The 26,567-nt window shown below is 44.7% G+C and overlaps 15 protein-coding genes across 15 annotated transcripts; 8 read left to right on the top strand and 7 right to left on the bottom strand.

The window, feature by feature from the left end:
- Positions 1–113: 113 nt before the first annotated feature.
- KUCA_T00005203001 (uncharacterized protein) lies at positions 114–2,291 on the top strand (the record flags this gene model as incomplete). Its single annotated transcript, XM_022600376.1, has 1 exon — positions 114–2,291. One exon carries the CDS (start codon positions 114–116, stop codon positions 2,289–2,291), a length of 2,178 nt encoding a protein of 725 aa, XP_022461203.1.
- Positions 2,292–3,043: 752 nt separating this feature from the next.
- KUCA_T00005202001 (uncharacterized protein) lies at positions 3,044–4,090 on the top strand (the record flags this gene model as incomplete). The annotated part of the gene is made up of 1 exon (XM_022600374.1): positions 3,044–4,090. One exon carries the CDS (start codon positions 3,044–3,046, stop codon positions 4,088–4,090), a length of 1,047 nt encoding a protein of 348 aa, XP_022461202.1.
- A 273-nt stretch (positions 4,091–4,363) lies between these two features.
- Positions 4,364–5,287, top strand: KUCA_T00005201001 (uncharacterized protein; the record flags this gene model as incomplete). Its single annotated transcript, XM_022600373.1, has 1 exon — positions 4,364–5,287. One exon carries the CDS (start codon positions 4,364–4,366, stop codon positions 5,285–5,287), a length of 924 nt encoding a protein of 307 aa, XP_022461201.1.
- A 301-nt stretch (positions 5,288–5,588) lies between these two features.
- Positions 5,589–6,374, bottom strand: KUCA_T00005200001 (uncharacterized protein; the record flags this gene model as incomplete). Its single annotated transcript, XM_022600372.1, has 1 exon — positions 5,589–6,374. One exon carries the CDS (start codon positions 6,372–6,374, stop codon positions 5,589–5,591), a length of 786 nt encoding a protein of 261 aa, XP_022461200.1.
- A 516-nt stretch (positions 6,375–6,890) lies between these two features.
- On the bottom strand, positions 6,891–10,304 carry KUCA_T00005199001 (uncharacterized protein; the record flags this gene model as incomplete). Its single annotated transcript, XM_022600371.1, has 1 exon — positions 6,891–10,304. The coding sequence occupies one exon, from the start codon at positions 10,302–10,304 to the stop codon at positions 6,891–6,893; it is 3,414 nt and encodes a 1,137-aa protein (XP_022461199.1).
- Positions 10,305–10,488: 184 nt separating this feature from the next.
- On the top strand, positions 10,489–10,743 carry KUCA_T00005198001 (uncharacterized protein; the record flags this gene model as incomplete). Its single annotated transcript, XM_022600370.1, has 1 exon — positions 10,489–10,743. The coding sequence occupies one exon, from the start codon at positions 10,489–10,491 to the stop codon at positions 10,741–10,743; it is 255 nt and encodes an 84-aa protein (XP_022461198.1).
- A 394-nt stretch (positions 10,744–11,137) lies between these two features.
- On the top strand, positions 11,138–11,968 carry KUCA_T00005197001 (uncharacterized protein; the record flags this gene model as incomplete). Its single annotated transcript, XM_022600369.1, has 1 exon — positions 11,138–11,968. One exon carries the CDS (start codon positions 11,138–11,140, stop codon positions 11,966–11,968), a length of 831 nt encoding a protein of 276 aa, XP_022461197.1.
- Positions 11,969–12,086: 118 nt separating this feature from the next.
- On the bottom strand, positions 12,087–14,000 carry KUCA_T00005196001 (uncharacterized protein; the record flags this gene model as incomplete). Its single annotated transcript, XM_022600368.1, has 1 exon — positions 12,087–14,000. The coding sequence occupies one exon, from the start codon at positions 13,998–14,000 to the stop codon at positions 12,087–12,089; it is 1,914 nt and encodes a 637-aa protein (XP_022461196.1).
- A 259-nt stretch (positions 14,001–14,259) lies between these two features.
- Positions 14,260–15,024, top strand: KUCA_T00005195001 (uncharacterized protein; the record flags this gene model as incomplete). The annotated part of the gene is made up of 1 exon (XM_022600367.1): positions 14,260–15,024. The coding sequence occupies one exon, from the start codon at positions 14,260–14,262 to the stop codon at positions 15,022–15,024; it is 765 nt and encodes a 254-aa protein (XP_022461195.1).
- A 351-nt stretch (positions 15,025–15,375) lies between these two features.
- On the top strand, positions 15,376–15,990 carry KUCA_T00005194001 (uncharacterized protein; the record flags this gene model as incomplete). Its single annotated transcript, XM_022600366.1, has 1 exon — positions 15,376–15,990. One exon carries the CDS (start codon positions 15,376–15,378, stop codon positions 15,988–15,990), a length of 615 nt encoding a protein of 204 aa, XP_022461194.1.
- Positions 15,991–16,092: 102 nt separating this feature from the next.
- KUCA_T00005193001 (uncharacterized protein) lies at positions 16,093–17,550 on the bottom strand (the record flags this gene model as incomplete). Its single annotated transcript, XM_022600365.1, has 1 exon — positions 16,093–17,550. One exon carries the CDS (start codon positions 17,548–17,550, stop codon positions 16,093–16,095), a length of 1,458 nt encoding a protein of 485 aa, XP_022461193.1.
- A 318-nt stretch (positions 17,551–17,868) lies between these two features.
- On the bottom strand, positions 17,869–19,623 carry KUCA_T00005192001 (uncharacterized protein; the record flags this gene model as incomplete). The annotated part of the gene is made up of 1 exon (XM_022600363.1): positions 17,869–19,623. One exon carries the CDS (start codon positions 19,621–19,623, stop codon positions 17,869–17,871), a length of 1,755 nt encoding a protein of 584 aa, XP_022461192.1.
- A 1,095-nt stretch (positions 19,624–20,718) lies between these two features.
- KUCA_T00005191001 (uncharacterized protein) lies at positions 20,719–21,690 on the bottom strand (the record flags this gene model as incomplete). Its single annotated transcript, XM_022600362.1, has 1 exon — positions 20,719–21,690. One exon carries the CDS (start codon positions 21,688–21,690, stop codon positions 20,719–20,721), a length of 972 nt encoding a protein of 323 aa, XP_022461191.1.
- Positions 21,691–22,176: 486 nt separating this feature from the next.
- KUCA_T00005190001 (uncharacterized protein) lies at positions 22,177–25,623 on the bottom strand (the record flags this gene model as incomplete). Its single annotated transcript, XM_022600361.1, has 1 exon — positions 22,177–25,623. The coding sequence occupies one exon, from the start codon at positions 25,621–25,623 to the stop codon at positions 22,177–22,179; it is 3,447 nt and encodes a 1,148-aa protein (XP_022461190.1).
- A 106-nt stretch (positions 25,624–25,729) lies between these two features.
- KUCA_T00005189001 (uncharacterized protein) lies at positions 25,730–26,485 on the top strand (the record flags this gene model as incomplete). The annotated part of the gene is made up of 1 exon (XM_022600360.1): positions 25,730–26,485. The coding sequence occupies one exon, from the start codon at positions 25,730–25,732 to the stop codon at positions 26,483–26,485; it is 756 nt and encodes a 251-aa protein (XP_022461189.1).
- Positions 26,486–26,567: the final 82 nt, after the last annotated feature.

Here is a 26,567-nt window from a genome sequence, read left to right as displayed (position 1 = left end):
GTTTTTTGACCTACAACCATAAAGACACACCTCCGTATGATTTTGGAGTAGTCCTCAAGTTTTCTGACAATCCTCTACTGCTCAGGCGCCTGATAGTTGCTAGAGGATTGACGATGTTCAAATCTGGCAAGGACCTCAGCTCGAGGCAGTTGCACAACTTGATACCGCCTAAGAAGTTCCAGAGTAATAGAAAGGCGCGTTACATTCACCAGCCGATGAACACGTTGTCCTCCAGTCCTGTTAAATCGCCAGAGATTTCCACTTTCAGTTCATCACCCAGTCGACGCCCCGCAAATGAGAGCCCTTTAAGGCCGAAGTCCAGTCATCTGAATCTCGCGGAATCGGACACTGACTCCATGGGAGTCAAAAAGGTGATAATACTAACAAGCAACCGCATCACGATTCGTGATAAAATGGAACTTTCAGTTTCTGAAACGGTACTTCTGATAAAAAGCCCGGGACCAACGCATTTTAAGTTGGAAATTGCGCTTACTATGATGTCCCTGATCCAGGTTGACAATGTGCCAGGAGGAACCAACTTTGTGATCACCACCAGGGCTCCCTGCAATATACAACTGACTGATACGAGAGAGGTTTATGCGGAGAGTTTCTGGATCTTTGTTTCTGGAGAAGATTTGCATGAGGTGTCTAAGCTGTACAGTTTGTTCAAGAAGCAGCCGCGATGCAAGTTCGAGTCTGTGTCTGGCCATGAGCTGAATGAGCGGTATGGCACAAAGGAGATAGCTCCCATCTCAACAAAAGATTTCTACGGCAATACGACCGAAAGATCTCCCCTGCAGAGTAGCGCATTGTCTAGACGACTCACCAGGTCTAGTGCGCCTAAGGATCTGTCCATGACGGAACAGATCCAACTCATGGATGAACCACATACTCCAACCAAGCGAAACCGGTCAGAGAACCAACACGAGGACATCCCTCTCAAAGATCAGATTGTGTTTGAGCCGTCATTGAAATTCAAGTTTGATGACAATTCTACCTTCACGATAACGAACTCCGATTTCAGTTGCCTCTATAATAACAACTGGATTAACGATGCTATGATAGATTTCTTTTTGAAATATGACTTACAAAAGGTGAAGCATCTCGAGAAAGAAATATCCAAGTACAAAGTGGAGCTTCTCAACAGTTTCTTCTATACTCGTCTTATCCAGGGCAACAATGAGGACTGTTATGAAAACGTGAAAAGTTGGTTTAAAAACAAGGATGACCTATTTTTGAATGACCTCATCGTGATACCGATTGTTCATGAGTTTCACTGGCTCTGTGTGATGGTATCGGGATTGAATTCGTTAATTCAGCCCAGTCAAGTCGATGAAATGCCAAAGGCCAATTTCACTGTGCTGGACTCGCTCGGTGGTGACAGATATCCATTCATGCCACCGTTGAGAAGATTCTTTGTCTCCTACGCCCAAGACAAGTATGGAGTTGAGTTGAATACGCGACAACTTAAAACAAGACGACTCCCTGTTCCGAAGCAGAGAAACTTCAACGATTGTGGCATTCATGTAATCTACAATGTGAGGAGGATCTTCTCTGACTACGAGCAGTATTTGGGCCTCACCCGGAGGTCACCGAAGAAAAGCAGGCAGGTTGATGGCAACTTCTTTCCGCGCGATGAACTGAAGATTTTGCGTTCTCGTTTGAGGTCCAGACTCGTGAACTTGCTCAAAGAACAAGTTCTTGCTGAGGGAGGTGATGTGGAGATGGTTGGCAAAGTTGCCCATGAGAGGGGTTCATTTCTGCCACAGGGTTCAGCTGCTCAAAATGAGGACTATGATGATGAAGATGATGACGACCTTCAGATCATAGAAGAACCCAGTTTTCGGGCCATCTCAAGGGACAACACTAGCAAATCTGATTCTAATGATGCACCATCCTCCCCAGATACAAAAATAGATGCAACCATTGCAAATGACATTACGCAAACTCCTCTCAAGACGTCCCCTCCACCATTGCATGAAAAAGAAGGCTTTTCTTCAGCTGTTATGTCCCCTTCTCATTCTTCAATCTCTACGCAGGCCAAAGGTACTGTTGCAATGCCTGAATTTAAGCCAGAAGTGTCCGTTCTACAGTCTAGGCCGGAACAAATTTCAGTATCGGAAAATGGAGTACCAGAAGAAGATTCTCCATCTCAAGATGTATTGACAATCAAGTACATTTCTCCCAACCCTCAAACTTCAAACACTGATACAGTTGCTACTTATGATGGTTTGTCTTCGAAAAGACGGAAGCTCCGAAACAACAACCCCTTCGTAATCCAAGATAAGTGAGAGGAACCCTATTGTAAATTAGATAGCAAGAGCCTAAGGCATAGCTGAATTTAAATGATTTTTGTAGACATTTGAACGCGTTATGAGAGATTGTGTCAATCTCTTCAGTGAAAGCAAAAAAAATAGAAGCGCACCCATGCTGGGAGTCGAACCCAGAATCTTTTGATTAGAAGTCAAACGCGTTAACCATTACGCTACACGGGCAAGTTCTGAGGGAATAATTCTTCTAGTCTAACCCACAGTATACAATTCGTTGGTGCACTCAATATATGATTAGTTACTTAGTGGAAAGGTATCTCTGTTGAGTTGCCATACCTTGAAAAAATTTTGACACAAGAGAAAATTATGTAGTGCAAACCGGAGTTGTTGAGTAATAATCAATGAGGAACCTTTTCTGGGCCCAATTCACTGCCGCAAAGGTTTTAGGCGCGCATCTTGGCAAATTCTGGCGCATTGCGGCCCCTCCTGACATCCTCTGACGCGGTTTGGCTTTAATTCCTAGATTTAGTATCGTTTGTAATTAGATACACATCCATGATCTTAGATTATTTCCCAAAAAATCAATTGTGCCATACAAAAACGGAAGAGATCAGTACAACCCTTGAAGCGGATCTCGGATTACCCTATTATCAGGACAGATAAGAAACATGTACAAGTAGGAACAAATCCCCTGGGCCTGATGTTCGATTGTTGATCTCTTCGATTCTCATAAGCACGGACTTTAGATTTCACTATTCAAGAGCAGACACTAAATGTCCATTCCCGCAACCCAGAAGGCCGTTGTCTTTGAGTCAATCGATTGTCCGCTCACTGTAAAATGTATCTCGGTACCGAAGATCAAGGCTACTGAAATCCTCGTGAAGATCGCATATACCGGTGTTTGTCACTCTGATCTACATGCCTGGAAAGGAGATTGGCCAATCAAGGCAAAATTACCACTGGTGGGAGGCCATGAAGGAGCTGGTATTGTTGTTGCGAAGGGATCGGAGGTGACCAACTTCGAAATCGGAGATAACGCCGGAATCAAGTGGTTGAATGGAAACTGCTTTGATTGCGATTATTGCTACCGGGGCTACGAGGCCTGCTGCTCACAAGCGACCCTCTCGGGCTATACATGTGACGGAACTTTCCAGGAGTATGCTGTTGCCAATGCCAAACAAGCTGCTAGGATTCCGAAAGGCACTGACCTTGCTTCCGTGGCTCCAATTCTTTGTGCTGGTGTTACTGTGTACAGAGCATTAACTATCTGTGACGCTGTTGCCGGTCAATGGGTTGCTGTGTGTGGTGCTGGTGGCGGATTGGGAACGATGGCTGTCCAGTATGCTAAGGCTCTGGGATACAAAGTACTTGCAATAGATGGTGGTGATTCCAAGAAGGACCACTGCCTCGAATTAGGTGCCGACGTGTTTGTCGATTTCACTAAGATTGAGGATGTCAGTGCGGAGGTCAAAAAGATAACGGAAGGAGGTGCACATGCTGTTGTTAATGTCTCCGTTTCCGAGAAGGCTATGTGCCAATCCGTGGAGTACGTTAGGTTGTGTGGAACAGTTGTGTTCGTGGGCCTACCTTCTGGTGCTGAAGTCAGATACCCACTCTACGATCAGGTTTGCAGATACATTACCTTGAAAGGAACATCTGTTGCAAATGTGAAAGAAACCGAAGAAGCACTGGATATATTTGCCAAAGGACTGATCAAGTCGCCCATCAAAGTGGTAGGGCTAGACAAGCTTGCTGATGTTTTTGAGCTGATGGATGAGGGTAAAATCCTTGGAAGATACGTTATTGACATGTCGCTATAATGTTTTATACGGGTATAGAGTACAAAAATATATCTTTAGTTCAAAAACTTTTCAGATTGTTTACCCCCGATATCCGGATTTACAGATAAGACGCTTAGGCTACCCATTGCGGAAATTGCTAACTGCTATCACTCAATTGGTGGGTCCAAGCACGTGATAAGGGTTTTGACTTATTATATGCCCCTAGACTTGATTACCTGAACCTTTTATTGAGGTCAATTTAACGACGTTCGCATCTCTGTGAGATTATTCGGGTTATTTTAACAGCGGACAATGCTATCATCTACATCAACCAGTACCACAAACCCCGTTGAATCCTCTTCTTTCAGGGTCACATCCAAAAAGCCGCAGAATGTGGAGGTCAAGGCTGACGGCCAGAACATCGTTTTTGGAGACGTCAAGCATCCTTATCGGATTCCCGTGATCAAAGATAAGCTCAAACAAAGGGAATGGATGCTCAACGAAATGGCGGGAGCCTTCAGAATCTTTGGAAGAGCAGGCTTCAATGAGGGTTCGGCTGGCCATATTTCGGTTAGGGACCCAGTTGATCCAGATACGTTTTGGATCAATCCCCTTGCAGTTCATTTCTCACTATTAAGACCTGAGGATATGGTTCATGTGGATAAGAATGGAACTTATATTGGTGGAAATAGAACCACAATCAATCGTGCAGGATTCAGAATCCATTCAGCCATTCATGAGGCCAGACCAGATGTCAATTGCGCGTGTCACGTTCACTCTGTTGCTGGAAAAGCGTTTTCTGCTCTTGGTAGACCACTGGACATCCTGAATCAAGATGCATGTTTTTTCTACAATAACCAGAGCCTTTATTCAAGTTTTGGTGGAGTTGTTCTGGATAATGTGGAGGGCGTGGAAATAGCAAAAGCTCTAGGTCCCACCAACAGAACCATTATTCTTCAAAATCATGGATTGCTTACGTGTGGATCCAATGTTGGTGAAGCTTGCTACTTGATGACTATTATGGAGAAGTCATGTGATATCCAACTTAGAATTGACGCTGTACAAGCCTCTGGTAAGTACAACCGGATCCTTATTGGTGATGATGAGGCGCGGTTCACTTATGAGATGGTTGGTGATCCTTCGACTCTTCATAGTGCATTCTGCAGTGAATACGAGTATGAGGTCAGGCTCTCTAATGGCGAACTGAAGTCTATCGCGGAATTTCATGAGGATTGAAAGATGTGAGCCATGCGGCTGAGCGACGAGAGTTGAATTCATCAGGTTCTGACAAGTTCGTGATATTTATCGACGCACTCCAATACAGAGACAGTTGTGAGTGCTTATTTTGTCCTTAATCAACCATGTAGATACGGGTGAAACAGATAAATAGGTGCGCGATTCTATTTCACAACTATACCATGTAACTATAAAAAGAGGGCTAAAATCCAAAAGGTAAGTTCCCAACAGCGAGTGAGAGTCGTTGATAATATGAAAACTCTCAAAGAGATCAAGCGAGTTGACGATTCGACTTCACTCTCTAAATAAGAAACTCAAGATCGAGGTCATCAACTTCGACTTCGGTTTTCCTATCGTCAAATCCAACTAAAATAGGTTCGCTATGGTCAAATACCCTGTCACGAACTTCATCATCATGGTCAAGCTTAGCAGGCTTACCTAACTTATGGAGCTCCTTGCCGTTATCATGAGCATCACCAGAATCTTTGATCTCGACGGGCTTCTCGTTCAAGAAGTTCTCAACAGCTCTGCGGTTATCAACAGCCAGTTGGTTCAAAAAGGCCTCGATGTCTTCGTGACTTTTTTGGTGTCTCTGGTTCTTCTTCTTAGACTTGCATGGCTTGATCATTTGTTTCTTGAACATGCCATCCTCTGGGTTATGATCTGGGCGTCCCATTCTCGCTGCATCTTCTGGGCGATCGTGGTGTTCTTGGAGTCTGGATGGTCTTTCATGCTCCGCGCCAACCCTCATCTCGTGGGGACGATCAGCTCTGTGAGGGGCGTCATGTACTCTAAAGAACTCTCTGTCATCATGAAACCCCTCCATGCGCATATCGTGGTCCAAACCATGGTGATTCCTGAAGTGAGGATGATGATCATCGTGAGAGAAAAAAGAGTTGCGAACAGAACAAACGGCAGTCACGAAACTGAACACAGCAGTGCTGAACACCAAAGCTGTAAAGACAAAGAGTGCAATGCGGATCTGCTTCAAACGCTTGATGTTGATTGGATGATTGACGGACTCCAGTTCTGGTTCCTCAGAGCCAGACTTGGAGTCTACGATGGCTGGTTTCTCTGACAAGGACATGAAAAAAAATTAACGGTTGATGGATTCGGGGTATTAACTTGTCAAAAAAGATTAGGGGTGAGGTCATCTTTATAAGAAAACAGCGACTAAGCTTTTTAAACAAGTTTAGTCCCCCGCCTAATTTCAAACGCGGCTTAGCAGGAATTCCCGCAGGGAATTGCCGAGACCATCAGAAAAGCGCAAAAGTGTGCAATCTTATTTGTTCTGTAAAAATTATATATTATACGTTTTATATTGTATACCCAAGTGGAGACCAGCCCTGGAGAAAAGCAGAGATTTTTATTATATGTAACGCGTGATAGGTCATGGTAGGATTTTTTATACTTAGTAGGATTGCTCGGTATTCGGAATATTATAATCTCGGTGTCTGACTCAAGCCAAGATGCATCTGCAATGTCTAAGCCGCAGTGTGCATCCAACCTCGGTTTTCAAGGCTTAAGACAACTTATTTGTGTTATTTAAATGTTGCTTTGATTGTTACTAGCTTTACATTCACAACTCAAAATCTTTTCACCATCAATTCGCATTGGCCAATCTCCGTTCGACACCATAGTACTCAGCCTTGAGTTTCTCGTTCGTGGAAGTGATCACCGACCTGATGGCGTCTGCAGATACCAGGTACATAAACAGAAACCAGTCCAGTAGCATTATTGTTGATGCAATCTGAGATTGGCGCAAGTCCTTGCGGACTGCGTATCCCAATTCTATTGAAAAGGAAACAAATCCGAGCTCCGTCTGTGCACTTCTGTAAAAGCAGAAGGAATACACCAGGAACTGAGCCACTCCCAAAAGAGAGATGAGAGCACCAAGCCCCACCATCTTTAGCTGGCGTCGAGTGGGCCTGGGGTCAGTAAATGGCTTCATTGTGGGCCAGTAAACGGGAAGAAACAAACATAACGTGAGAATGAGCTTTCCTACAGACCAGAAGTCCGTGGGCCAGAAAAGCGGGAGAGAATAGGACACTATCTCAGAAGAAAATACCTGGGAAAATGGAAGCGCGAACAAAACGTTTTGGAACTCGATCAGTCCCATGACCAATGGTAACTGATAGAAGGCATGAAGTGCTGCCTTGGTTACTAACGCATTGAAGTTCGGGGGTACCAATTCAGCAATCTGTCCGTTACTGGCCACCTTGTAGATACCAGCAAAAATCACCAACGATATCACAGTTGTTGTCATTGATACGTGAGAATCCCAAGCATAAGGGGTGCTGCCACCAAGTCTGAACAAGCCTCGCTTCAGCTCATAAAGCATTCGTGAGACAAGCCTTTCCCATGCAATACCAATAGCTGTTATTCCTATTGCCGCTACCCATATGGAAGCGAGAAGCAACAGTGATCTTTTTCCCAACGATGGCGGCGCATACACAACGGTATACGATGTTATTGGGTGTGCAAAATCTTCATCATCAGAGTCTTCGGCGCTGCGGGTACTTTCAGCAGGCTTGTCTGTTGATTTTGCTTTGCTGGAGTTGGAAATGTCTAAAAGCTCATCGTCTTTGGTCACCGGAACGAATAGTTCTCTCAGAAACTTCCTCGAGACATTGTCATTATCAGGCACTCTCATATAACTTCCATTTGGGACGAAAGCTGCATTCACTCCGGGACTGCTTTTAAACATCTCAACAGCACTCTCATAGCTCATAGGCTGACTGTAATCAGGCTTTGAGCGCAGCAGCTGATGAAATATACTTCTGTATACAACACGGCCCCTCTCTTCGGGTACAGGGTGATTGACAATGAAATGTGACATCCGCAATTGACTGCAGATAAAGGTAAAAGAAGCCTTCCAAAAAGCAACAAAGGCCTCCACAAGCACAGAGTCAATCTTGAAATGAACCACAGAGTATCCCAGAAAGCACGAGAACAGGTCGATCTTTAAGGGTAAAAGATTGAGGAAGTCGATATGTTTCAAACCCCAAGTCAAAGCTCCAATCTCAACAACAATGAAGAAGGAATATATAACGCCTGAAAGGGCGATCCTCGACATCTGCGAATACAATGGTCTCACCAAAGCATCATGGACCAGTCTGACGTTAGGATCATCTGGTGATTTGATGAAGTACAAAACACCTGGCCGTAAAATTCTGCGTCTAACCATTCCCACGTACAATGCAAATAAGCACATGAAAAATGTGCCAACTACCCAACGAACATTCCACAGCGGAAATGGACTGGACTTCAAGCTTTCGGGTATCAACTCTGCCGTCATCCAATAACCTCCATGATGAGTGAAGAGAGGAGACAGCACAAAATCCAGCAAATAGCCACAGTACGAGGGAAATAGTATCTGCTCTGTGCCAAAGATCACAAACAATTTTAACGTGGAGACAATCTCAAGGAGAGTGGTGTAATAGCGTCTGTAGACACCAGTCAGTGGGTGTTGTTTCGAACAGCCTTTCTCAAAGTATTTCATGACTGCAAATGTCAACAGAAGATTAATCAAATAGCCTATTCCGATCCTGATTGCGACCTGTGTGATGGTTGGAGTCTTTGAAATGTTCAAAACATCCCAATAGTTCTCCAATATTGGGGAAACAATGCTTTCTTTCGCATAAACAAGAATTCCCTGTACGGAAGAAGGTAAGGGATGTTCCACTAATACTTCTCCAGCCTTTTGTGAAATTATACCTGCAAATGCCTTCAGCTTTGGCCCTAAAAACGGAAAGTCGAAGATTAGCTTCTGGACAAACAGATGAAAGATGGGCAAAGAGATTGTTCCAGCAACACATGGCATGAACCCCAAGGCCATCGACAAACACACTGTTGCCATGTTCGCTATTATCGCTAGTTGCACTGGGAGCACGGCGGTATAAGAATCAAAGTCAATGTTCACCATTACGTCAATTCCCTGTTCCGGCTCCTCCGGAACTGCTGGCACCACTGGTACCACTGGGACCTCTGCACCAGGGGCCCTATTCGCAACTATTCTTTGAGGCAGCCTATTTTGTTCTCTTCTTCTGCGCTGTTCAGGATTCACGTCCCTGACCACCTGTTCCACAAACTGCTGCAAGAGTATCTCGCGGTCCCCATTGAGTCCTTCCGGTTCTGCATTATCCTCCGGCTGTATACCCTCCTGGTCCAGCATTCTGGGAGCATTATCGTCTTCTTCTGCCACGAAATCCATCCACTCGTCCTCAGCATCATCCTCCCGTGGAGGATTTGCAGCTGCTTCCGCGACAGCCTCGGCCTCAGCTTCCAATCTCGCCCGTCGTATTCTTTCCTGAACAGCAGGTCTGACAACAGCATCCAACAGTATGTCTCCATTGCGAGCGCCTATCCCGTGCAGTTCTGCCTGCAGGGCCTCCAGTGCCCTAAACGGTTTCTCGGGGCCTATTCTTCTGTTCAAAATCGTGGTAAACCCTTCGTCCTTTGATACCCATTCGTGCTGGGTAAACAATATAACAGCTAGCAACACCAAGAACAAAAACTGCAACAGTCCAGTTAAGTATGTGTCTTTCAGAAACACTAGCAGGTTATCGCTTGTGAGCCAGGGCTTGCTCAGGTCTATCTCAGCATCACCAAATATAAGAAGCTTCATAAAAGATTCCTTCCGCGTACTTGACGATAATGACCGGAGCAGTGACCTGATGGTGAATACGGTGAAGACGGGTACTTCCACCACAATGAACACAAAGGTGGATAGCACTATGACTGCTAACGAAGCCAGTTTGAAACAGTGCTTCACAGCCTTATCAAGTATAACTTTCAACGGGACCCTATCCGGCACATTTTCGGCGAAAAGAGTTGTGAAATGGTATTTTTCATGACAAATGTCGCAAACAGAATCTTTCTTCGAGTGCGCTAGCCATTCCATCAAACAATCCTGGTGTATGTACTTGATGGAACCCTTGCACTTACAAGGGTGATACAGCGGGTCTTCAGGTGTGCTTTCGCACCGACAGATCCGGCACGTGTTTTCGTCTGACATGTCCACCAAGAACCCTCGTGCAGTATATTAGTTTGTGTGACACGTTTCGATTGAGAAGAATGGCCTTCGAACTGAGGATTAGTCAAGTCCATCTAGAAGCCTCCAGCCGCGAGAGCGAGCCGGGATCCGGCGATTTATTGGTTTTGCACTACCTTTTAGTGTTTTGGTGTATTCGTAGACTTTGATGATAAGGTTGTTTGGATATCGAGTTGTTTCGACGATTGGAAATTGGCCGTATTGCACAATGCTGAGACGCGACCCAACAACAATAAAGCTCAGTACGGAGGACGTGAAGGAGTATTACAGACAGGAGGCGTACAATATGATCACGGGCACGGACGAGCAGAAGAGGGCAAACCAGAATTTTGAGGCCGCAAGCGCGGGTACTTCTCGTGATTCGAATAAAACTAAGGATGAGCGGGTTTTGGGATCGAGATGAGCGAGGGATATGAGGATTAAATGCTGTTTGTTCTCGGCTAAGTAGAGCTATGGGTGTTGAGTTGCTATTTGATTATGTGAACATCCAAATGTCATTCAATATGCTATCAGGTATTTACCCAAAAGCATGGTTGCCATTGGGTTGTCTTGTTCTTTTTTTGAGGTCGGTTCTGTAAAATAATAATTTCTAATTATTTGAAAGATATTTTCTAGTTATTTCGCAGCTATTTATCGGCTTTTTTCAGTTTTTCAGCCACTAATGCTAGCAATCTTAGCTAATACTAGCACAAATTCTAATCACGGGTGTACCTCATCGCATGCTCACAGCGATTTCTCTGCATTTCATGCGTTTTATCAAATAACACCATACACGAAAGGACACACCGCAACGTATTATGAAAGGGTTTTCCCTGAAAAAGTCTTCAGACCCTTCGGATCAGCCGAAAAAATCTTTTGGTGGATTTCAGATAAAAAAACCAGCGAACGGACAGAAGACCCTAGGCGTTCCAAAGAAGCTGGCAAAGCCTGTGTTGACGGATGATTCACGAGGAAATGACGACGAAGTGAAAGAAGTTGAAATTAGTTCCTTTGATGAAAACACTTTTGGCTCAAAGCCTGGATTGTTAGTGATACGGCCCAAGTCCAAAAAAGACTGGAGGGCTGAAGCATTGGAAAGGCGGGACCAAGAAGTCACAGTTAGTGAAGACACTTTGAAATATGGCTTGAACACATTTGAGGCTGTCTCAACCAAATCGGACAGCAAAAACGAAGACACAATACCAGTTGCTTTCTCGAAGAGTGTGGAAGAACAAGCCAGGGAATCGCTGCGCAATGGAGTTAAGACAACTTCCCAGAGGGTTATTGTGATGGATGATGACCAGCACCGGCTCGATAACGAATTGAAAGAGATGCCAGAATCATCCTCGTTAGAAGACTATGAGAAAGTTCCAGTTGAGGAGTTTGGGGCAGCATTGTTGAGAGGAATGGGATGGAAAGACAATACTCAGAGGCCGTCTAAGTCTACTACCACTGTGACTAAACGACCACCTCTACTGGGAATAGGCGCAAAAGCTTTGCCTGGAATGGAGGTCTCGCGAAATGAGGTTTATTCGCCCGTGATTATAAGAAATAAAGAAACTGGAGAAATTGTTAATGAGAAGGAACAATCACGAGAAAGAGAGCGCTCTCCAGCAGGAAGGAATCAAAGCTACAGGGATAGAAAATAAAATTAATATGAATATGAATTTTGAGTCAAACGAGACCGCTCTTTAAAATAACCCACAAGAATAAAAATATAAAACTAACCAATAAAAAAAATGCGTTTCGTAATGCCTAGGGCTGAAGCTATATCATAAAAGCTCCTAGGCCCACCAAGATCAAGTTTCCGAAGATAAGATTGCTGAAAAGAATCTCCATGTTGCTTCTTTTTGAATAATTGTTTATGAGCCTAGACTGTGTCTCTTCTTTAAAAAGAAGCATTTGCGACAGTATCTCTTGCATCACACTATCCACAAACTCGTCGGTACCGTCTTGGTGTATGCTATGAACAGGATCGGCGGTTTTTTTGCTCCGGCCAGAGCTCTTGAGTTTGACTAGACTGACCGGATCAAACTGTTCAAATTGGTTCAAGTTTTTAACCAGTTTGAATTTAATGGGAGGGAAAGACGCTTTCGATCCCATGACAGGCATGGAGGACGAGGACGTGATCAGGGACTCTGTCATTGGGTTTTCAACTCCATCCACTTCGATATCAGAACTGTCAAATGGATTTATGTCATTGTGGTTGATCTCATCCATGGCTTGACCCAAGGACTTATCATTGATAAAAGTGATCAAGGACCTAAGATCATCCGAGGATACGTATGGAAGCCCGGTCACCCCAGAAGTTGGGGTCTCCAGTGGATATCCTGCCTTCAGGTCTTGGAACTGAACTTTAATGTCAAACACAACGTATTTGTTGGAAGACGGTTGTACTGCCAAAATTGTTTCTGGCGATTCATGATCAGACCACATGGATGTAAATCCAGACATGATATCTCCGAATATTGACCTATCTCCGCTTGAACCCATTGCTTCCATGTCTTCTTCGTTAGGAAGCATCATATCTGCAGTGACCTCTACCTTGCCTTTTTGGATCCAATTAAGCTTGGACTTTTTGTCTAGCTCAGAAAGATCCAGCTGATCTATTCTCAGACGAGATATCTTCTTCCAAGGATTGTTCAAGTCGGCTTCCTTTGCTCCAGACCCATCCAGAGCCTTGAAATGTGCAAAGCTGTCTTGACGCTTGTGTATCGTGAACAGAGAGCCATCAATGGCTCCAGTGCAACTGTCCGCGCTGAAGAAATCGTAGGTGAGCCAGCGAAGTCTTAGACGTGGTAACTCGCTGTTGAAAATAGATACCTTTATCTTCTTCTGTGAGTTTTCAGACTGAATATTCAAATAAGAGTCTCTGATCTTTACCGATTTCAACTCATACTTAGAAGACAATACCTCTTCAACCATACCTGTTTCCTCATAAATTCTCGTGACATCTCCCCTGAGTCCTATCAGTTCAACATCGTGAATCAGACCCCTACCCTCAGACCACTTGCGGAAGGAAAGATTGAGTCTGAGTGTGTCTAGTGTAACATCAAACTTGGTAGAGGGAAGCTGGGCCGTCACCTTCAAGTCGTCAAGACAGATCATTCCGTTTTTCCAGCTCGACTTGAAAGTATCGTCATTGAACGTTATGTTCAGGTTCGTGTCAAACGAAATGAGTCTTTTCAGTAAACTTTGGGCCAAACGGTTATCCTTCAACCCATCGTTATTGTCGAAGATTGAGTTTAAGGCGTAGAATATCAACCCAAAAAATGTCGTAGTTCCAATCGCAATCCATGCAAAATGACCCATCAATACCCATGATATAAAGGCTGAAATTTCATCCACATTAAAAGGCCTATTCTGACGGAGCAAAACCCACTTCATCCTGTAATAGATCCTCTGGATGAAATTTGACCCTTGAGCTATCATCTGGTCTCTCGAATTCCTGTTCTTTCCCTCGGCCTCAGCAAGCCTCCTGGAAAATACATGAAAATTACGCACTATTGGTACGTATTTGACACGATCAAAAGGCAAACGAGCCCAGGGATATGGGTGCACTCCTATTGCGCGGCAGTTAAGCGAAGCCAATCCCGGAACAAAACCTGTTTGTAAAGAATACCGCCGAACGGAAACCTCTAGCAGTCGCCGTATTGGCGCTCGAGTTACCGACTTCAACATCTCGTATTAAACCTGATTCTTTGTCGAAAGAGTAGTTGGATCAAATAATCTTGAAGGCGTCTTTCGGCTCCGAATTTTTCTCGCCTTGCGCTTTATCTAAAAAGTCGTGTTTTCACCGATATGCTTTTTGAAAAATAAATTTTTTTAGCTTCATGGCTTGATCAATAATACCACATCAAGAAGTGTTTTGATATACCTATATTCGGCCAAAAATCGAGTTGTATTTACTTTCTTTTAGCATTATCCTCACAATAAAACCATGGTTGCACCAACTGCGAGGAAACAGACATCCTCGGTGGAGGAACCTGTCCCAGCCGCTGCCGTTGCAGAAGACGAAATGCTCATAGACACAGAACTGTCCGAACTCACTGAAGAAACTGAGGCAAAGAACCAGAAATTAATTCCACTGGGTGAGGTTGAATTTGATGATGCTGGTAAGCCAAAGTTCGCCTCTGTTGCAAAAGCAACTGGGAAAGTGAAGACGGAGACCAGAAAGGTTTCCGTGCCTCCACATAGAATGACTCCATTAAAGGGCGCATGGCCCAAAATATATCCACCTTTGGTGCAACATCTGAAGCTTCAGGTCAGAATGAACTTGAAGACAAGAACAGTCGAAATGAGGACGTGCTCGAAAACCACCGACCCAGGTGCTCTTCAGAAGGGTGCGGATTTCATGAAGGCCTTTACTTTGGGCTTTGACATAGACGATGCAATTGCCTTGTTGAGGCTGGATGACTTGTATATCGAATCTTTCGAAATCAAGGATGTGAAGACGCTAAATGGAGACCATTTGTCGAGAGCTATTGGTCGTATTGCCGGTAAGGACGGTAGGACCAAGTTCGCCATAGAAAACGCCACGAGAACCAGAATTGTACTTGCGGATAGTAAGATTCACATCTTAGGTGGTTTCAGCCATATAAGGATGGCCAGAGAGGCGGTCATGGCCCTGATCCTGGGTTCTCCACCAGGTAAGGTTTATGGAAATTTGAGAACAGTGGCTTCTAGAATGAAGGAAAGGTATTAGTTGTGGTGGATTATTCATAGGTCACATTAATGATTGCGAGAAACATGATAGTAGGCAGAAAAATCTGTACCGTACGTAGAAATATCTCTCCAAAGTTTGGCCATTTCTTTTACCATAAATTCTGGAATAAGCTCATCCTGTCCTTAAAACCCTTCCAACTCCCAGTCCGAAGTTCTCACTACTTGGTTGTGACATATTCATGCCAAAAAACGTCTGATATGGTGATGGTAGTGTGTGGACTAATATGGGCATTCGCATTTGGTGAGTAGCTATGAAGAAAATAATCATAGCAAAGAAAGGGCACACTCTTCCCTAACCAACGTGTATATTCAAGGTCTTTGAAAAACAGACATGTCTGAAACAGAGTCGGCTACTCAAACAGATCAAGTTGTGCCTCCAGCAGTGCAGGAACAGGCAGCTGGAACAGGCACTCTGGAAGAACCAGCCACCACAACAGATGCAGGCACCACTAGCACCGAACTAGCTGCTTTGCAATCTCAGATGGCTGAAATGGAACAGGAAGCTGCTAAACTCCGTGAATTGCAACAGCAGCAGGAGGATCAGCAGCAGGAGTTGATCGACAAGGAAGAGGTGGACTCCAAGAGTATCTATGTGGGCAACGTAGACTACGACAGTACACCCGAAGAATTGCAGAAACATTTCCAGGCATGTGGCAGTATTAACAGAGTCACCATATTGACTGACAAGTTTACTGGGAATCCAAAGGGGTTCGCCTATATCGAGTTCTCTGATCCAGCCTATGTGACAGAAGCGTTGAATCTTAACGACTCTCTATTTCGCGGAAGGAACCTGAAAGTTACTGCCAAAAGGACAAATATCCCGGGCTTTGCTCGTGGAAGAGGCAGAGGTGGATTTAGAGCAAGAGGAAGAGGCAGAGGAAGGGGAGGCTTTAGAGGTGGATTCAGAGGTGGCTCCAGAGGTAGAGCTCGTTTCAATCCATACTAAGTGTAGACTGTGGTATATTTCTAATAAAACTATGTATTTTTAATTGAGACTCGATTGGTTTTCAGCAGAGTTTACCCGATTTTTGCGCTAGACTTGCGATAGTCAAAGTTTGGATGCCTTTCCGTTAATTAGTTCAACAATCTTCTTGGCCTCTCTGGCTCCACTGTTCCAGGCACCATGGGCACATCCACTTCCCTCAAAAACAGTGTGTTCACCAGCAAATCTGACCCTGTTTGAGCCACCGAAAATCTCCTTCGGATCGATGAATGCTTGGATGGCCTCGGTCATCTCATCACCCACAGCACATCCCATGTATGAACCACGTGCAAACGGGTCCTGGGTCCATTGAGAAGTTACTAATGCCTTTGGAGAAGAAGGACATGCCTTTCCTGTAAGTTTTGCCAGTGACTCCATCATGGGTTGGATGACGGGCCAGGCCCTTGAAGTGGGGTCTTCTTCTATCCAAGCAGTCAATGGGTTTTGGGTCAAGAGTACCAATACCGGTTTTTCGGAAGCACGATCCAGATTCACACAATAAAGAGGATATTCCCATTTCTTAGGGTCTTTTGTGAGTCTATAGTCGTTTTCTTGAAACGGGGCCTTGAAACTTGACCTGGACTCAAATGCCTGGGTCATTTCGTTATCAGGCTCACCCAGGAATATGAACGTGTCGTGGTCCTTTGGCCAGAACACCTCCTCAAACTCCACAAAAATCTTGCCGAGAGCAGCAAAGGTGGTCTTCTCCAAATTCCTCGAGAACGAAGAAGGCAGCGGTGGATCCCATTGCACAGCTCCTTTCTCTGGTGGACTCAACTGCAGCACACCCAGAGGAATCGTCACCACCGTGTAATCGCATTCATAGCTGGAACCACCAGTTGTTATCACATTGACCTTCTGAATTTTGTCATTGTGTGCGATTTTTGAAACCACAGTGTTCAATTTGATTTTTTCTCTCCAACCTGGATACTCTTCCAACTCCTTTTCAAACACCGACTTGTAGCCACTCGTCAAATAGGCGTTTCTGCCAACATGGCCCTCCTCACTCAAAAGTTTCGAGGAAAGAGTGTCCCAGACCTGTCCCAGCCATAATTCAAACACCCTGAAGGCCTGGGGTGAATATCGTACCTGTTTGTCAGTAAGTAAGCCTCGGGTGTGTTCCAAGTAGAGATGGGCAAAGTTTCTCAATGACATGTCAGATTTGGATGGGTCCTGGTAATAATCATTCATGAAAGTCACCATTTCTTCCTGGACAGCCAACACTTTGTCGTTTTTTGTTATAACACCGGAAGGACCGATCCACAGTTGATCGCCATCGTTGAAGTAGTAGGTGACGTCCGGCGACCCGACGTTCTTCTTCAGCAACGGGTTGACCAAGCAATCGTGAAACCACGAAGCACCCATATCTGCGTTGAATCCATTCCCAAAAGGTTGTATTGTGTGCAGTCTTCCACCGAGTCTATCGCGGGCTTCAAGTATGATCGTTTCAACACCTGCGGCTTCCAGGTCTATGGCTGCCTTAAGGCCTGCTATTCCTGCTCCAATAACAACTACTTTTGTCATCGTTAATACAATACACTTGAGTATCAGAAAGTCTTTAGTTTCAATCTATCTAAATTTCAGAGGTTTCAATCAGAGTTTTGAGGCCACGCAGGGCGGTTTTTAAAGGATGTCTCCTTATCGGGATGGGCTCCCCAAAAAAAATTCACTGAGCGCGGTGCACGATAAGGCACGGCTAGAGCATCCGAATTCGGATATGTGAAAAAGAGGTCTTGGTATTATTTATTATATATTGAATATATTGATTTCAATTAAGATTTCAATTATCAACCTGGTTTTCTGATCGTTTCCTGACCGTTCCCTGACCGTTCCCTGGTGCGACTATATTCCATCTCTCATTTCAATAAAACTCACATAGTACTTCTTCGTGAAGGCCCTCATGCGCCTGCCCCACACTATAAATGGCAACGCGAGAAACATCACAGTAAAGTTCAAAATTGCCAGCGCAATGTAGGTTTTTTCGGTTCCAGATGTATTTAGCCAATCAGAGCATGTGAAGGTGAAAATACAGCTGATGGTGTTGTTTATCACGGCAACACCTACCATGCCTTCCAGAACCATCTCGGGATATGAGTCCATGAGATACGACATGGCAATATCTCCAGAACAACCCCAGCCAAATCCGACAAATCCTAGTCCAACGTAGATTACCCTCCAGTCTAATTGTCTCGCTGTTCCGATTCCGAACATGAGAAGACCGGCGGGACAAATTATGCCGGATAGAAACGCAAAGTAGAGTCTGAATTCGGCTTCGACGACTCCACCGTTCCTTCTGGCCATCCACAACACGAAGTAGTCCAGCGCTGATCCCGCATAGAGACAGCCAATTACAGCACCAATGAGACAAGGAACATTCATTATGGCCACGGCTGCGTCCGAATAGTTCCACGGCGCGTCGTAGAACTCTGTGTCCTCAGTGGTGAGATAGAAAGAGAGGAATGCGTCTTGAGACCCCCACATTAAACCCGACAGAATGACTGGGGGAAAAAAGAAAACTCGACAGTTCATCCACAAAAGCTGAAAGTACTGCTTTATGCCCCAACCCCTCAAATTTGGACCTTTGGTAATGATTTGTATCCTCCTCCAGTACGACCACTGTTTGTCGTCTGCTCCATTGTTGTCCGGGTAGACACGGGTAGGCGGGTTGGAGTCTAACATTTCAAGAGCTCTTCTTCTGACAATCGGCTGATTCTTCAGTTTTTCTGAAGGTATTTTCACCACAGCTCTGCCTTTCTCGCCTTGTTGTTCATCAGCAAGAGCATTGCTCAAGGCCTCGTCTATCTGGTTGGAGTAGTAAGCATGCGCGGATTCTCCGTCCAAAGTAGGTGCAAATCGTTTATAATCAAACATAGTATCCTCGTATCCAAACAGAATAAACACGAACAATATACCGGATATTATCGCGCCCCACCAGCCAACCCAGCGGAAATTCTGGTTACTGGAAATGAACCCAGCAATCAATGGCCCCAAATACGTTCCAATCGAAGTAGCCAAAATATACACCGTCATGACAGAACCCAGCTGATGACGGAAAAACAAGTCCGAAAGCGAAAGCTGGACCTGGGCCTCTGCAACCGACTCAGATGCTCCCACAAACAGTTGGGACCAAATCGTATCTGCCGTAGTTTTGGAGCTGGCAAACCAACAACAACCCGCCAGCCCGCTCAAACAGCAAATGATATAAGTCAGTTTGCGGCCATACAGCGAGGAGAACGGGGCCATGAGCCAGGTTCCGTATCCGATGGCCAGAAACAGTACACCTGCTCCAGTGTTCATGGCATCATACGAAATGCCGTAGATCTCATTCAGCGAGTCCTGAGCAGCACCAGCATCGTTCGAGATTGCAGCCGAGAACGCCGTTATGAAAGTTACGAGCAAGAAATGCCACGCTTTTCGCCAATAATGCCAGTTCAAAGGGTCGTTCGGTGAGTCCGTTGGCTGGGGCAGAAGGATCACCCCATTCCTCGTCTTCAGTCGCTCCACATCTTTATTATCCGTATTGCTCAAGGAAGAGGCATAGATGCTGTAAGTGCCAGGGATGTAATCTGGATGGTACCTATCTGTGTATTTCTCCATTAAATGTGACCTTGTGATTGACAAAGAATCGTTAATGTGTAGCGCAAATATGTATCAAACCTACCCTTTGTTCGCACCAGAATATCAGGATAGAGCCAAATGACCAAAGAGACCAGAAGACTAAAGTTCAACTGTGACGGAAGTGACCTTTCCTCCAAGCTTCGAACAGAACAGTATTTGGTTGTCTGCGGCAGATTGAGCTCGGTCTTTAATGTTTTTTCTGCGTGCATTTTGCTCAAGCGATCTCCATGATGCGTCGTGTGAACCCAAGTCGGCCTAATGTCGGTCGGGCGTTGATGCTTGCCGCTTCTATTGTGTGTGCGGCGTACGAGATGCAAAGGCGGTAGAGACGATAGAGTGGCACTATCGTGGTGTTATGATGTTGTAACAGGTTGTTTGACGGCATCTTATAATGGCCTCATTGAAAAAGTATATTACGAGGGAATTATTGGATGGGATGGAGAGCCCAAATGAAAATGTGGGGTTTTGTCAGATTTTGAAGAAAACTGCATGGTGCTTGAAAATCTACAGACGTGACTAACGGAGAAAAAAGGGTGAATGGGGAATGATTGAAATTCCGAAATCGAGGAGAACAAGGCTTGACTGAACACATCAAACCAAGATCAAGCCAACAAAACATAAGCACAAAAGGATAGAAGTAAAAGGTAAGCATGCAAGGCATCATGCATTGCATATGTACAGTCTATAGGGGTCATAATTTTAGAGATACAAAAATTGGAAGTATGTAATGCACTTCGAAATATAATACACCTCCAACTACGTACTTGCAAATTATAGTCCGAAGTACAAATCCACAAATGCGAATTGCACCAGCGGAGAACTCACACCCATAAAATGCTGAAACGGCGCAGGACATGGGCTCTATTCAGAATCCCACAATATATCTACTACAGAGAACATCGGTCTAAGCGCGTATAAAAAATATAAAAAATATAGAAAACTCAGACAAATTCAGTATCTAATCCAATGAGCCAAACTTGGCACCAAAAGACCAGGTAAGCGGTTAGTTATAACCCCTTTTGAGTATTCAGAGGAGGAGGGTGTTGAAGACGAACAAAAAAACTCAGTTCTTGTTTACTCAGAAATTTCTCCATCGTACCAACATCCACCTCTAACACCTCTAACCATGAGATCCATGGTCAAGGGCTTTGGTTCGTGGACCTCACACTCGTCTAAACAATCGCAAACCATATTGCAAACCGCGATTGTCTCGATATAAGTGAATCCCAATCTCTCATAAATCTTCCTGTTTCTAGGATGAGATGACTCCAAGTACAAGAAACTGGATTGCGGATCAATGTAATTATCGTACATGTACGACAACATCTTCCGAGCACATCCCTTTCCCTGAGCTTGAGGAGTCGTTCCGATATCGGAGAGATACCACGAGTTCTTCTCTCTGAACCCCAATACCTTGGATTTGGCTTGGTTCAGCAGTGGCCACTGTTCTTGGAAAACCCTTCGACGGCATTCTTGGTTGGCCAACCATGCAAACTTGAGATACCCCGACTTCCACATTTTGTAGAAGTAATTTGTCAAAGACATGGGCTCGCTCTCAGGCTTGTAAAAACATGCCACCGCAAGAAATGGGCATTCCGGGTCGGTTTTCTCGCCTTCTTCGTCACGAATCGCGACAACGACACCGTCCAAAATGGCCAGGTACACCGTAGCCTCAAAAAAGGCTTCGTCAACCTGTTCTTTCAGAAGCAAGTTTGACTGCATTGGAGAAGTCAGATACTTGACGAATTCATCTTTGCCAAATGCAATTTTCAGGGTTTTTGCTGCTCTTTGGTACTCGGCCGGTTGAACAACAAAAACCTCTGGTTCGTAGAGTACATTCTTAAGGTCTTCACCACCTCGACGTTTGGGGGATCTGGAGCCAGCACTGGTCTGGTCAGGTTGATCCGGGTCGATTGGGTGAAGACCGTCAATATTCTCCGGTTCTTTGGCCTTTTTTTGGGAGGAGAGGGCAAAGAAGTTGAGGTCCGTGTGGCGCTGGATTGAAGAGTCTCTTCTGAGACTGTTCTGGAGTTTGGAGTAAACCATGGCAGAAAATATAAAGCTTGATTTGTTTGGAGTTTTTGAAGTTTGTAAGACTCAATAAGGGGATTTGCGGGCTATTAAAAGGAAACAGTAAACGGCTCTAGGCGTTATTGCCTCTTAGAGAAGCGCGGTGTATGTGTAGACTGAATCGCGGATGCACCCCAAACTTATCGCGGAACAGCATGGAATAGGCGGGGAACGCGCGGGATTCGATCTCCGTTTTAGTGGAGAGGATGAATGTTAGATTATATTTATAAACTTGTACGTTATAGACTGAATCAGTCACCGCTGCCACAAATATGGTGAATTTAGCTTCCAATGTGTCATCTGATAACCGTTCTTATCAACAAAAGACGGATCTTCTCTTGGCCTTATCTGAAACGGGATGCCTAACCCGCTGAAGAATTGCTTGTTTCGGAGAATTGAGACGGTACACGCCGTTTCTAGATGCATATCTCTATATATGCAAATAGATATATATAGTGTTCTCTAGTCTATTTTCGAGGCTAACATATCGTGGACGAGCTTTCCAAATTGAGCCAAATCCTTCATGACAAGAGCCTTTCTCTTAACCTGTCTCTCCTCTCCATGCTTTTCACCCTCAACCAATTTGAGGTTTGTTTCTGCCGCGGTTTGTTCTAGACGTATACCTTCAGTAGACCTAAGCCTCTCGAAGTCACCCAGTATGTAGAGTCCCAATCCGGAACTTGCAATTAGGCGCTCCAGCTCCATCCGCGATTGCAATAGGTCTCCATGAACACACGATACTATCACATAATTTTGTTGTTGTCCCTCAAACTCGTAAGTAGTAGCAACTTCTGGAAGTGCGATATTTTGATCGCCCAGTCTTACGCTGGCTACCTCATCTATCAGGCTCTTCTGCGCATTCGAGGAGGTCAATATGGTGATTTGGTTCAATGGATAATTGAGCAATGCCATATACGTGTAAATGGCAACCGCGTATTCCGCTTCCGCGACGTTCTGAAAGACGCCTGGGCTCAGCTCGGAAACTGGCGATCTCCCGTTGTATTCCGCAACATCAATAAGTTGGCAGATTTGGGCGAATCCTGGATTGAAGTGATTGGTCGTCATTAAGGACTTAGTTTGGTCCTTTGAATAGCCGATCAAACGGCCGATCTCTCCACTTTGCACATACTGCTCGAGTAGATTCATCTTCTTCACACCCTTGAACTTGTCCATTCTATCGACAATCAGAGCCGAATCATCATGTCTCAACCCTGTACCAACAAACACAACTCTTTTCAACAGTGCTTGTGAACTCAATACTGAGAAGCACCTTGCAAAATCGACTTCTTCTAACGACTCGGACGAAAGCATGAACAACGAGTCAAACCTGAATTTGATATTGTTTTCTATATGCGCGGTCAAATGGGACTGCCTCATGATCACAACATTGGCAGAGGCTATTAGCTTAACATTAGCTCTCAAGGTTTCTGAGTCACTTGGAAGATTCTCAAATTTGGACTGTTCCACCCTTCGGAACAAATCAATGGTCTCATTGTAGTTCGATATGGCAAGCAGCATATTCTTGCGAGCCTCCACAGAGGGATCGAATTCATAAACGAAGGGATACTCCTCACTAATCACCTCGTTAGAAATGCCCCGGCTGTGCACAGTTTCCAGGAATCTTGTCCACCTTCTTTCGATCTCTTCCAGAAGAGCGGCGGCGGAAGTTGGATCATTGCCATACTCTCCGACTATGCCCAAACTTTCTGCTAAATGGTCAACTTGCTCCAACAAAGATGGCAGCTGAGGGTTACTAGCCTTGCACAAATTCAATATGGTTAGTCCACAAGATTCGAGGCTAGACGAAATCTTTTCTAGCAACCCGTTCGAACGACCAATAATCAAGACCCGTTCTTTGGGGAAAGAAGAACTGATAATTGAAATTGCAGAAGCCAACACCGAATTCTTGCCAGTTCCTGGAAGGCCTTCAATAGAAACAAGTCCATCTTTTAGAATGCTAACCATAGCGTCAGTCTGGGCAGAACTCAACGTCAACTCCAGATCATTCTTGAAGCCCGCAATCGATTCATATGGAACAACCTTTGCTTTACTCTTTCCAATTCTTACCAGAAAAGGCGATTCAGCAGTGGAATTTCCCTCGAATTTGGCTCCTTTTCGTTTTTTCTGTCCCGGTTGTTGCTCCTGCGTCTCCAGCGTAACTTCCCAAGAAGCAAGCGACTTTTCCAGTTCAGGATAAGATTCAAAAACGGAACCAAACTTAAACACAGAGGGTCCAGGCACAGGCCTGGCATTCTCTGCTCCCAGAATTGTGTCAGCAATCCAATCAGGAATGGCAACAGTTTCAGAATGCTGAAATGAATACTTTATGCTCTTGAGATCTTCAAATTTTGATTTCAAAGCTTTGGGAAGTCTTGTAACGAGATGCAAATTCTTCACGAACTCATCATCAACATCTGAACCAACACTGACTTTGATTTTGCGCTTGGACTTCTCTCTCTGCACAGAAATCAGCTCTCCTCCCAAGGCTATGCTAGCTGCACCCCCAGACTCAGCCAGTAGTAAAACAGGTGAACCCTTCAAAGAATTCCCTTTGACATCCAAAGTGTCGTAATTGCCTTTCTCCAAGATTATTTCTAGAATCACGCTCAAATTGGTCTCGGAGTCTATGATAGGACGAGATGTTCTTTGGACTTCAACCTCTGAAATCAAATTAATGATTGACTTTCCCGCAGGCTTCCCAATTATCTTTGCCAGATAAGAGCTGATCTCAGAGTAGAAATTTGCTTTCTCGGAGAGAAACTTGCGATAAAACAGATCCTCTTTGCTAAAGTAGCATTTGTTCGAGGAGAGAGCGCTCTCAGGGTATATCAAGGACGAAGTGGGTAATATTCTCAAATCGTATAGACGATCTCTAGCATTTTGTGGTAACAATGCAATCATTAAACCTTTCCTTGTATCCATCGAGTCAAATAATTTTGAACTCGTGCGGCACTGGACACTCAGTTCTTTTAACTCTCCTTCAGTAAGCTTAGAAAGACTTGATTCGTTTATCATCTCTGGATCATTTGTGTCCAGCACAAAATCCAGTTTTTTGTCAAAATTTCCCTGGATGGCAAGTTTTTGGATGTTGAGGAGTTGATCACGGGGACTTTTGAAATGACTGAGTCCGTATATCAGATCATCGTACAGAGCAATAAGCTCTGAATCTTTTCTCATGACTTCACCACACCATCTTAGATTGGCAATGTTCGTTTCAAAAAGCAGAGTGCTAAGATAAGTACACCTTTTATTTGACAAACTGTCCAACAAAAACACAAACAGAGCCCGTCTCAACCTCTTATCAGTAAGAGAGACTGTCTCATGGTATGCGATTTCTATGATGGTGTACATCCAACCTTTGAGCATGTAAGAATCACCCTTTTCGTCATCTCCTAGACTCTCAAACTGTATTTTGGCTTCTTCAAGCTCCTTCTCGTACACAGTAGAATGATACTCTAAGTCATCAAGAGCCAGTACTCCAAAGATCTCATCCCATGGAACTGAATTCGATGGAAAACTCACCACATTGGACCAAAACCCCAAAATAAGAACTTTTGAATTGATTGAATTTGTGGAATTGTACTGGGAAATTAATCGAGCGAGCAGTTCCCTTGTTTTTACCTTATCATCTAACAGTACAACCAGTAACTGTGGATGGTAGTTTGCAAGTATCACCAACGACAACAAATGCGATTCGGAAATGTCTCTGTGGAAGTATCTCCAGAGCCAATTCTGTACATACTTGGTTCTCACCAACACATCCAGATAAGCTCTCGGCACTGGAGGTTCAGCGGATAGCTCACTGTATATTGTTTGGGTGACTGTGTTGTCCAATGTTTTTTGTTTTGGACTGTTCCATTTCGAGTGAGCAAACTTTTCCACCTTCTTCAGCTTCTCGTGAAAATCCATGGCTCAAAATTGGTTCAAGAGACCAAATAAATACTGATCTAGAGCTTAAATGCAACAGTTACAAGTTATCAGTCTGCATCCTCATTGAAAAATAGATAGGCTGAGAATGGTTACGCAGCACCGGCATCTCATCGTGTATTTTTTCTATGGGCATGAAATTTTTTCCCGATGGCCCTCTTACAGGACCTCTTTCTACCACTACGTATTATCCACATCTATAGCAATGAATAGAGGCGGAAGAGGTGGTTTCTCAAGAGGCGGATCGCGCGGTGGTTTTAGCCGTGGTGGTGGCCGTGGTGGTTCTTTCGGGGGCCGTACTGCCGCACCAATGGGACCTCCAGACAGAGTTTTCGAGATGGGAGCATTCCTCCATGATTGCGAGGGTGACATCGTGTGTCGTTCAATCAATGTGGAGAAGGTGCCATACTTCAATGCCCCTATATACTTGGAGAACAAGACCCAGGTGGGGAAGGTTGACGAGATCTTGGGTCCACTGAACGACATGTACTTCACTATCAAGCCAAGTGAAGGTGTCCAAGCCAAGTCCTTCAAGGATGGTGACAAATTCTATATCGGAGGTGACAAATTGCTGCCAATAGATAGATTTTTGCCAAAGCCAAAGCCTATAGAAGGTCTGACTAAGAAGAAGAGCAAGAAGCCAAAGACCATTGGAGGAGCCAGAGGCGGCTTCGGTGCTGCCAGAGGCGGTTTCGGAGGTCGTGGTGGATCCAGAGGAGGCTTTAGTGGCGGAAGAGGCGGTTTTGGAGGAAGAGGCGGCTCTAGAGGCGGCTTTGGCGGTGGAAGAGGTGGATCCAGAGGAGGCTTCGGTGACCGTGGTGGAAGAGGTGGAAGGAGGTTCTAGTTCTCGCTCTACAGGAGAACAGGAGCTCTAGTTGCGACAACCCGACATGTTTTTCTATATATTTTCTAACAAAAATCTACGT

The sequence above is a fragment of the Kuraishia capsulata genome, genomic scaffold, assembly GCF_000576695.1.
Source record: "Kuraishia capsulata CBS 1993 genomic scaffold, Kuraishia_capsulata_scaffold_6, whole genome shotgun sequence".
NCBI lineage: Eukaryota > Fungi > Ascomycota > Pichiomycetes > Pichiales > Pichiaceae > Kuraishia > Kuraishia capsulata.
This window is presented reverse-complemented; position numbering and strand designations above follow the sequence as displayed.